At 25.5% G+C, this 11,662-nt stretch overlaps 1 protein-coding gene across 3 annotated transcripts; it reads right to left on the minus strand.

The window, feature by feature from the left end:
- Nucleotides 1-1,241: 1,241 nt before the first annotated feature.
- On the minus strand, nt 1,242-10,092 carry LOC130669454 (uncharacterized protein DDB_G0289357). Of its 3 annotated transcripts, XM_057472374.1 has the most exons (8): nt 9,799-10,092; nt 8,234-8,434; nt 7,475-7,619; nt 6,868-7,411; nt 5,815-5,946; nt 5,602-5,694; nt 5,193-5,527; nt 1,242-4,429 (listed from the first exon to the last, which is right to left on the minus strand). In XM_057472374.1, exons 1-8 carry the CDS (start codon nt 9,823-9,825, stop codon nt 4,350-4,352), a joined length of 1,557 nt encoding a protein of 518 aa, XP_057328357.1. In that variant the 5' UTR covers nt 9,826-10,092; the 3' UTR covers nt 1,242-4,349. The 3 variants fall into 3 exon arrangements, with proteins under 3 accessions (XP_057328357.1, XP_057328355.1, XP_057328356.1); XM_057472372.1 differs by having other exon boundaries at nt 6,868-7,619; nt 9,799-10,091; XM_057472373.1 differs by lacking the exon at nt 9,799-10,092 and adding an exon at nt 9,063-9,360 and having other exon boundaries at nt 6,868-7,619.
- Between the last annotated feature and the right edge of the window lie 1,570 nt (nt 10,093-11,662).

The following is an 11,662-nucleotide window of genomic DNA, read 5'->3' on the forward strand; positions in this document are numbered from 1 at the left end:
TAAAAGTAATTTCAATTATAAAATCCTTTAGATGACTTATTTTGACAATTATTTGTAATGTAATTTTTGTCGTCACTCGTGTAAAGTCTTTTAAACAGATATTTTTTCGGCTATATAAATTTCTGATCGCTTTGTCAACATTTTGGTGCCTTATCAATAGGTAAAAAAACAGCTGCAAATCTAAGTCATAAAGCCAAGTGTGCTACTTGGGTTACGATATGTCTGAAAAATAATTAGGATATTAATTTTTTTTTTAATTTCGAGACCTGTCAAAGAATTTAGTTTTCAAGTTATTTAAAAAATGAAGTTAAAAATAACTTGAGTTTATTAATTCGTTATTTGAGACAACGCGACCAAAAAATTTATAGAGTGACTGATTTTATTGTTTTCAGTAGATTTCATATTTCATAGAAATCTAACTTTTGTATTTGTCCTCATCGTGGATTTTTCAAAAAATATTGCCACAGTCTATCATAACTCATCGAGTAGTTTCCAAAAATACCATTCGTTCAAAAGTTCATATATGTATGTATATATACATATACACTGAGAAAAATATACTATTTTCCAAACAAGAATTTCTTGGTTCAAGAAATCTGTTCAAAATATTTATTTTATTATTATTAATTATCAATTTCTTGAGAAAAGAGCATCAAATTTATTTTTGTTATTATATGAATTTGATATTATATTATGAGTAAACAAAAGAATAGCTTTACTTAAATTAAACAAAAATTATTTCCTTCAATTCTACGAATTCTTGAGACAAAATTATATATTCTTGATAATTATCAAGAATATATGTTCTTGTATCAAGTAAATGTTCTTAATAAAAGTATTTTTTTTTTCAGTATATGAGCGTCTTGTCACTCAGATACTAGCCACAGTTTTCAACGAATCGCGATTAAACTCAGCATACTTATTCTTTCGGCGATTACCTTGATCGAGTTTAAAAATGAGCCAATTCGGTCAATAAGTTAAGAAGTAGTGCGAGTTTTTAATTTTTGAAATTTTCCAAAAATTTTTCATGTTAATTGATCTGGGGATAACGGATAATTTTTTACTCCAGCTATTCAAGTTAATACTTAAATTTAAATAACTTATTTAAACTATTGTGATTCAAACTTCATGTGATGAATTGCGATAAATCTACTTCCATTTCGGCTGCCAAATTACTTTTTTTAAATAACTATTGGCCCGATTGGTCTAACAAAAATAAAGAAACACTAATTACATCAAAATATGCTATTTTTATTACGCATACAAACAGTATACAATATGTTACAATGTGAGAATGTATACATATACAGATAGATATACTTTAAAATATATAATATATAATTTTTTTGAATAAACATGTGTAAATTACATTGTTAAAGCTATAAATTACACACTTTTACTTGTGCAAATACAATCTTAAATATATATATATATTATTTTTTAATTTATTTTATCTCACAATCATTGGAAAGTTTGCCTGCTTAATAATAATAATTATTATTATTTTATGTTTGATTATATTATTAGGCATGTTAACTAACTTTAGATGAGAAAATCTAGCTCTATTTAATCAAAAATAAAAATTTTATATTTTATATCTATTATTTAATATTTAATATGAAATATTAATTAAAAATAAAATGAATAATTAAATAGTTTTGGTCATTTGTTTGTTATATTAATTTTTTGATAATTATTTTTGTTTTAAAGGCACATTTGAAATATGAAATAATTAACTACAGGTGTTTTTAAAATCCCAGCTTAAGGCTTTTGACTATTGATGTCCTCCACATAATTTAAAATATTTTTTTTCATAGATAAGTTGTATAGCAATCAAATTAAAATGATAATAATAGAAAAATATAAAAGATTAAAAACTCCTTCAGCCAAAATCACAGACAAATCTCTTACTTTCATCAATCGTACAATACCTCATTACTTTTTTCCTTTTATGTTTTTCGTTTATTATTTAGTCTTTAAGATTGTTTATGTTAGTTTGGTATAAATAATATAAATATATATTTTAATATATTAAAGCTTAATTATAAAAACCTTTCATACGTACATACAATACATTTTATCAAACGCATATTTTTTTATTTAATTTTATACTGAATAAAATATTTTTTTTCTAAATTTTTATCATTTTTAATATTTATTGCGATCAATGTATATACGTACGTATCTATAGGCTTACATATAAACATTTTGATTATAATTTTTTTTATTTTTAACCCGACGATCGCACAAGAATTTAATACTGTAACTTAAATATTTACATTAAACAATTATATATAACGATATCGTCTGCTGTATTATATTTTTTTTTAGCTCATCATTTACAAAGAACATTGATAATTGATTATTATTCAAATTAAATCAAATACTCATTGTTCCCATGTATAATTATATTAATATATCATAAACAGTTTTAAAATAGTGTCCATAAAAATGCCCTGTTGACAAATTATTAATGTCTCAATGCGAATCGTCTATTAAAATGTGCAATAATAAATAAAAAAATTATTTTTTCCATTATTATTAAAGCCTAGAAGTTTTGTTATTTATTATTATTAGTGTTGATATTTTATAGTTCAATAAATAGTTTAAAATTCTTTAAAAAATATAAACTCCGAGGCTTTAATGACGATGATATAGTTTATATTTATTATATAGTACATTTGTTATTTTTTAATAATGATAATTATAGTAAAAAATATGAAGCACCGCGACAAATAATCAATCAGTCGCCTGGAAGCGTCAGTGATTATATAAAAAGAATTTTTTTACATATAAATTCAGTTCATTTTCTTTACAATAATAATATATATATATTTTTTTTGCTATTATTTACTTGGCATTTATCACTCACATTCATATTTTTCTATCACGAGTAATTTGAAAATATGATTAGATGATAATTATAAATATATAATTAATAACAGGTATGATTAATAGATATTTTAAATAAAATGGAAATATAATATACCACTTAACTATAAAATGTGGTATATTTATAATAATAATAATGATTAGATTTAGATAAGTAGTAAAATAGATATATATATTTTTTTTAATTTAAAAACTTTAAAATATTGAACTGTTGATATAATAAACACGAGATTAACAATTATCTAAATATAATAATTAATATATATATTAGGGTGTTTAAAAAAAACACTTATTTTTTCGAGTTTATGGTCTTAAGTCTCAGGTATTCAAAAAATCATCCTATAAGAACAGCTCGAAACCTCAATCCTGCCGAGAGCTCAACGAATATTCATTTTTCCATTTGAATTACATTCGAAAAACTTGTTTTTGTTTTTTATAAATAAAAGTATTGAAAATTTTTTTTTTAAATCAAAGTACATGGTTCTTGTAGGAAATTTAATGCTCTACAAAAAAGTTTCTGAGTGTTTTCTTCGTACAACTGACAAAAAAAAATTTATGAAGCTTGAAACAATAGTGAATCGAAAAACTTAACGTACACAGTTTTAAAGCTAATTACCGGATTTTATTGCTTGTACATGTTTAAACGGTGAATATATCATGTATTGTCAGTCAGGTGTTTTAAAAAGATTTTTGAGATCTTACTTATTTTTCGTATAAATTTCGAAAGTAAAATATTATTTTCTAAGAAAAATTGTAAATTAATTGTTGATAATATAATAAATAAAATGAATTAATCAAGTTATTTCAAAATTCATCAGTTTCAAATTAAGATACATTGCACATTTAAGCAAGAAAAAATCTAAATTTCTGTGAAAAAACTGTTTAATATAATAAAAACATGGAGTTATGCTATTTATTATAGTTTAGAGCTTCATAACTTTTTTTTGTTAGTTGTACGAAGAAAACACTTGAGAACTTTTTTGTAGAGAATTTAATTTCCTACAAGACCATGTACTTGAATTTTGTAAAATAATTTTTTCAATACTTTTATTTTTAAAAAACAATATTTTTACATGCAATTTAAATGGGAAGATGTATGTTCGTTGAGCTCTTAGTAGAATTGAGATTTCGAGTTGCTTTTTTGGGAGGATTTTTTTCTTTTTTTTTTTTACTTGAAACCAACTTTTGAGACCATAAGAAAAAATGGTTTTTTTCGAAACACCTTAATATATGTATTCATATCATTTACTTTTAATAATACGATAAATGTCGATAAAAATTATAAATTCGTCAACTATTCTTATGCCAGTATGTTAACGTAATAGTGGCACATAAACAATAGATTTATAATGATAAAAACAAGAAATAAAAACCGAGTAACTTTTTTTTATACATTAAAAGAATTTAAAAGATAATCATAATAATGATAATAATAATAATAATATTAGTAAGTAGAGTTACTTGGTAAGTTTCGTTCGATTAGCAGCTAATTCTGCAAGACAGGCCAATGCTTCGAGATCTGGTGATGCACACCAAGCTAAATAAAAATCATCATTTTTTACTTATAATTATTATATTTGTATAAAAATATACACTGTAAAAAATCACCGGGGTAAGTCCAAGCGGTGTAGGTGTTAAAATTATCGGTGTTAACCCTTGTTAAATAAAAGTATTAAAAATGATTTCACATGTTAAACGCCCATAAGAGATAGTATTAAAAAGGATTTGAAGAATTAGAAAGTATTCAAAACGATTAAAAATCAAATCCTTTTTAATACTTTTGAATCCTTTTGTTTAATAAGGGAAATTTACCCCCGAAAGCGGTGTGAAAATAACGCCGCCGCCGGTGTAAATATTCTAGACCGGTGTTAAAATAACGCCGCCGCCGGTGTAAATATTCTTTACCGGTGTTAAAATATTTTACTTTGTGAATATTTTTACTTACTAGATCACTATACTTGTTAAAAAATAATATTCTTTATTAATTTTCATAGAGAACTGCCATTTTTTGTGTTTTATAATCTTTAAAGTTAATACTCGAAGCGGACGCAGTTTACCCAGCTTTTACACCGGTATTACTCCGCTTTTACACCGATAATACTCCGTTTTTACACTGGTTACCCCGCTTTTACTCCGCTTTTATACCGGTTACCCTGATTTAACACCGGTATTTTTAACACCGGTGAATTACCTTTCCTACACCGGTGTAATTTTATTTTAACACCGGGCGGAGTTAAAATGAGTCCATTTTTAACACCGCTCTTTTTACAGTGTAGTAATAAAACTATTAATATACTTACGTTGATTTGTTTCTTGAGTTGAATTTTTCGATACTGTTGCAGAAGCATTACGTGTTATACTTTGTTTACGAGCTTTTCGTTTTTGACTCCCAACCAAATGAGCATTATTACTTTCTTCATGTGAATTAATATCATTTGTTTCCTTTCGATTATTTATTGAAGTATCTAATTGTCCATTATCATTTTGATTAACTGAAGTACGTTTAGCTATTGAATTAGTATTCAATTTCTGTGGTAATTTTTTTTTTTTAGTACGCTGTTGTTTTTTCTTCTCTTGAAATTCTTCTAAACTTAATGAGGGTAATGCTTCTATTTTTTTTTCCAAATTAAAATCTCTGTCAATTAAAAATAAACATTCAATTTATCGCAATTTATTGTATAAAAAAATAATAAAATTAAATAAACGTACTCGGCTTTAAATCGTTTACGCGTCCATGCCTCAAATTCGGCTTCGTCTGTCTCAGTATTTTCCGGCTTTGAAGCTTCAACTTTCCCTTCAGCACTGATTTAATATCGATAGTGAACATGTAATGTTGATAATGTAATTATATGTTATGCAAGCAATTTAATTAATTAACTAATTAATTGTCAATAAATAAGTTAATAGGTGACCTAAATTTACCTATCAACAAGATGCTCCAAGTCACTGCGTGAACTGTTGCCTCCCTCACTGCTTAATGAATCAGTCTTTTCGCTTACATTGGACGATATTGAATTTCTTCTTTCCTTTGTATGTTTTTCAATGCCAGTAAGTCTAAAATATAATTATCGGGCAAACAAAAGTTAATTATCGCTATAGCTCACCACAAAAAAGCATCTCAGCAACAAACGGGGTGGCCACAAAAAAATAATTTAAAAATTCTCTGATATTTCCCGGTTTTCCATTAAAGTTTTTCACATTTTTCCCTGATTCAAAAATTTTATTGGTATCAGTATCAAAAAAAGTCAATAAAATAAATTAATAAGGCTTACTTTTGATTATTTGATGTTAAAAATATGTAAGTTAAAATATTTAATAAGTAATTTTATGATTAAAATAAATTCAAAATACACTAATCACAAAAATTAAGGAATATTAAAAAAATTTCAAATTTTTAAGTGATTTTCAACAGGTTGTAACTCGAAGGAAAATGTTCGTAAAACAAAAACAAAAAAAAACAAATTGTAGCTTCAAGTGACTAGTTTTCTGATCTGGTCTTAAAATTTTTTTATTATCCAGGGTTGCGAGGTAATAAAAAATCTATCATAATTATCGAAAATATTTATTGAAGCCCGTAGACCGTTTTTACGACGAGCTAAAATGTAGAACATTTTTTTTTCGATGGTTTTCTTAGGATTACTCCGGGACCGTGCATAATAAAAAAATTTAAGATCAGATCAGAAAACTAGACACTTAAAGCTACAATTTGCCTCTTTTGTTTTTATTGTACAACCATTTTCTTTCGAGCTATTGCCGGTTGGAAATCACTTGAAAATTTGAAATTTTTTTAATATTCCTTAATTTTTTTGACCAGAGTATTATTGAAAAGTTTTTAAATTTTTAATTGCCGCAGTTAAAGTCCCGGATACTTTTCGAAATTCCCCGACATTTCCATGATATTTCCTGGTTGTATAAACTCCCTAATAATTCCCGATTTGTGGCGACCTTGACAAATAATCTAATAAATAAAATTACTTATTGAGCTCAGTACGTCGTCGTTTAACTTGCTGGGTCATCGATCCAACGTTTCTCACTTGCTCAGCAAGAAATTTTTGATAACGCAATCCCTTACAGCTGCGTTCACCTCGAAAATTATTATCCTCCGGACTATTTACTTCCAAATAAGAATTCGCCTCGCGTTTTCTTTTTTCATCATCCAAATGAAGATGATGCTCATTGTTATTGTTGTTGCTGCTGTTATTGTTATTAGACTCAGCGATCCCTGTCCTTGATTCTCCAAATAAGTCAGCTTTGCAGTCTCTCTTTTGTTCCAAGTCAATTGGTAATTCTGTATAACGTTTTTTCGGTGGTTTAGGTACAACTATTTCATCTGTTCCATTTGCTATATTATCATTTTCTATATTTGGTAATTCATCATCTTCATCATCATCATCGACATCATCATCATCATTGTCATTATTATGATCGCCATCATCATCATCCTTACGATTGGATGAATTTTTTTGTGGTGTAAATAATGAACTCAGTCCACCAATCTGAGATTCATCAGCTAATTTACCTGGTTGGATAGCATCATTATTTTCAGTGTTTGTATAATTGGAAGACTCGTAATTTGAGTTACTTGTTGTAATTGTTGAATTTTGTTCATAACTCGATCCAACATCCGGTTTTTTGTTTGTCGGTCTTGTTGTTAATGTTCTAAGTGGTGGGGCGGGTAATTTATACCATTTAAAATCTGGATTTGCATTTAAAAATGCATCTTTATACTACGAAAAAAAAAAATAATAAATAAATAAGTTTCAATATGTAATATGTCGACGTTCTAATTAGCAAATTGTCTAACTTAATATTTTTTAGTAGGTGATTCTGTGCAATTTTTAGATAGTAATAGTAAGAAAAAATATTTTATAAATACTAGATATGGAATTGACTTTTACATGAAATAAAAAATTTTAAATTACTTTTTTTTTAGCATAAATAGAGGATTTTCTTAAAAGGAGTTAGACAATTTGCTAATTAGAACGTCGATATATGTTTGAAAAAATATTTTTTTAGTTAATTAAGTCCTGAACAAATTTAATCTCAACTTAAAAACTTTTGTAGAGTTAATAAATTCAAAGTTTTTATAATAGTTAGCGTGAAAATTTATTCAAATTTTTTAAAATTTTATTAACGAGCTATAACTTATAAATTAAAGACAAAGTCAAGATAAGTTTGTCGAGAATTTAATTACTTAAAATAAAAAAATCTACTTGAAGTTTTTTTTCTTTTTTTTATAGATTAAGAATCTTTCATAATCAAAGCCTTGAAGGCTTTTGAATATTGATTGACAATAATTGATAATTAAAAATAATAAAAATATAATTTTTTAAATAATAACCTCCTGAGCTAAATTTATATATGATTGTTTCTGATCTGGATGTAAAGTAGCCCACCATTCACCGAGAACCCGAGTGACAGCACGATTTTCAAGATGTGGAAAATGCAGTCTCACTGATCCACGATGTCGTTTACAAAATATAAGGAAAGCATTCATTGGTCGTCTGGCATGATGAGCTGGTTCTCTTGATTCTTTTTGCTCCTAAACAATTTAAAATATTAACAATAAAGAAAAAAAAAAGACTATTAGTAGTAATAAAATAAAAAAAAAAACTAAAATGAAATTTATATAACATGATATATTATTATTTTTTGCTTTTCATTTAATAAAAAGTTGCACAATCTATTCATAGATATGAATTTTTTCATCGTCAACTTATTAAATCATTTTTAATTCTAAATAACGAACAACAAGATAAGACAACAATAACAATAATATACAAAAAAAAAGAAAAGTGCCCTCGCAAAATCTGATATTTAATTATAGTAATAAAAAAATGGTTACAAAGTGATGAATATTTCAAAAAATCAATTATTTATTTGAACTAATTGTCATAAAAAAAAAAAAAATAATTTTTTCTTTCAATTTAGTATAAATATAAGCGAGAATCATTAATATAAACCGCAGCATATGTTCAGATTTAAACGAGCATTAATTAAAATAATAAATAATAAAATAATTAATGAAAAATGATTAAAATCTTTAAATAAATATTAACGCAAGGTATTAATCAGTCGTTAAATTAAACAAGTAAAAAAAAGTTAAAAATAAAAAGTCAGCCATGATTTGTGATTAAATACTTGTTCGATTGTAAAACTTTAGTGAATACCTTCTCCATTTGATGGCCGAGTAATTTTATACAGATTGTATAATTTTTCTTTATTTTCACGAATTTTACTGACTTATCACTGATGAACGTGACTCAAGACATTAATGATAATGTTTAGTAACATAAAACGTTTAAGATAATAAATAGTAAGCAACTAAAAATAACATATATATAAATGTATTAAAATAAAACTAATTAATGTTAACAATAAAATATAAAAATATAACAGAAAAATGTTGACCGTCACTTGTAAATGACAAATGTGACAGCTGGACAAACGTAAATACTACTGTCAAACTCAATAAAAATAAACAATAAAAAGTTGAATTAAAATAAAAAAAAATGTCACCATATATTTTATAAAAATATTTAATTTTAATACATTAACATTTAATATTAATTATAATAACTTGTTAATAATTTAATACGACATTTAATACTCAAGGTTGTATTATATGTATTTCCTTGTATGTTATTACAGAATGAAAATACACACACACACGTATCATATTTATTTGCCGCATCTCATCGTACACTTAACATTTATATTATTTTTTAAAATTAATTTAAATCTGGGAAATCGACTGGATGATAATTAACAATAAATAAACAGTGACGTAGTACATTCTTTAATGTAGATAATACACATAATGTATAACACTATTTAATATTTAAAAGTAATGAAAATAAAATATAACGAAAAAAAAACATTGACAAATAATCAACACACACTCACCTTTAGCTGTTGATCGTTGGCAGCCATTTCTGATTTTCACTTGACAATTCACTCAACGGCGCATAATAAAAGATAAAGCTCTCTCGAACTCTTGGGTATTGGTCTCTTGCTTGTTTAGTTTAATATTTCTTTCTTTATTTTTTTTTATTATACAAGTATTAATACTTACTCGCTCACTCACTTTACTTGCTTATTTTCCCTCTTTCCCCGCATCAAAACAATTTTGACACATGATTCTGTTTTTTTTTCATTTTTTTAATACAAAACTTTTTTTGTCTCAATACTCAATACACAACGCGACAAGTGTCCTAGTGACAAAGATTCTAGTGTATTCGAGTTTAAAAAAAAATATATATTTTAAAAGAATTTAAAAAAAAGAAAAAAAAAATATTTATTTTTAAATTACTGGTTTGGTTTATTAAAAAAAAATTAAAAAATTAATTTAGTTTTTTAAATTTAAATATTAATTAGTAATTTTTTTTTTAAGACACACAAATAATTTGGTGTTAAAAATTCATTTTATGAGTAATTGAAAGATTGTCACTTAAAATAGTAATAAATTTTGGAAATCCCCGTTTTGTTTTGGTTATAAATTTATTAAGAAATTCAAATTTTCCCGGGTTTTTAAAAATGTAGTGCTACCAATATTCGACAGTAAAGTGGCGCCGTTTATATTTAAAATATGTAAGCTCTTTCACTCTTTTTAATTAAATTTTTTGCTGATTGTTGGTTAAAATGGAGAACATACGTACCGTTATGGTGAGCGAGTAAGAGAGCGCAATTTTAATATTTATTTGTATTTGCCATTCAATATTTTCAATGGTTACGACATAGATAGCACACGTATCCCATACGTTATATGTGCGAATAATATCATATTCAAATGAACATTTGGAACGTGATGTGAATTAAATATATTTTTAGCGGAAAAATTTGAGCATTGAACTGTTGTAATGGAAATCGAGGAAAACCTGCAGCCCATGGGAAATTCTATCATACAAGATTGTACGATGCATAGATATGATGAGCTTAAAATTCTTCAAATACCAGCTTTCAGAGGTAATTTTTCTATTTTATCTTTATATTACAATATATTATTTTTATTTATCAATTTATGGTACAATTGAGGCAGAAAAATTGATGATCCGAGAAAAAAAAAATCTAGTTATGATTTTTAATATATCGTTTTACAAGAATCGTTTTTTATATAAAACTGTCAGAAACCAGATTATGTCGTAAATGTTTTTTTATTCTTATCTTTTTCGGTTTATCGTGTGTTGTAAAATTAAATGGAATATTAAGGGCCAAGTATCTTTGTAAGGATTGACGGTTATTGCTTAAAGCTGAGCAAATATAAAATATGATATTACTGTGATACAATCTCATATTTTTTTGCTCGTGTACTTTATCTTCTGTAATTTATTTTTTATCATAATCATTGTAATTTTATCATTACTATATCTTCAATCGTGTTTCCGGTAGATATTGTGATGGTATAAATTTTGCTAATCAAAAAAAACAGCGAGCGAAAGTCTCGCCAATTCGAAATACGCGCTTTTATCTAGATAAACATCTATATTTAATTAAAGTAATAAGCTTAAATTTGTAAAATGCAAGCGGGTAAATATATTGAACTATATATATATATACATATATATAATAGTAATAATGTATAATGTGAATATAAGCTTATAAATTAAATTTTTAAATATTTACCACACCGTGAATTTTGCGCCGTATAATATTCACGTCTATTGTGACACAAATTCTATACATAATATTTACTTTATGTTAACATAATAACATGAATAATATATTTCGATCTATGATTTTAAATAAAGAGTATATACTTTTGTAAAAAATT

Source organism: Microplitis mediator, chromosome 6 (assembly GCF_029852145.1).
Source record: "Microplitis mediator isolate UGA2020A chromosome 6, iyMicMedi2.1, whole genome shotgun sequence".
NCBI lineage: Eukaryota > Metazoa > Arthropoda > Insecta > Hymenoptera > Braconidae > Microplitis > Microplitis mediator.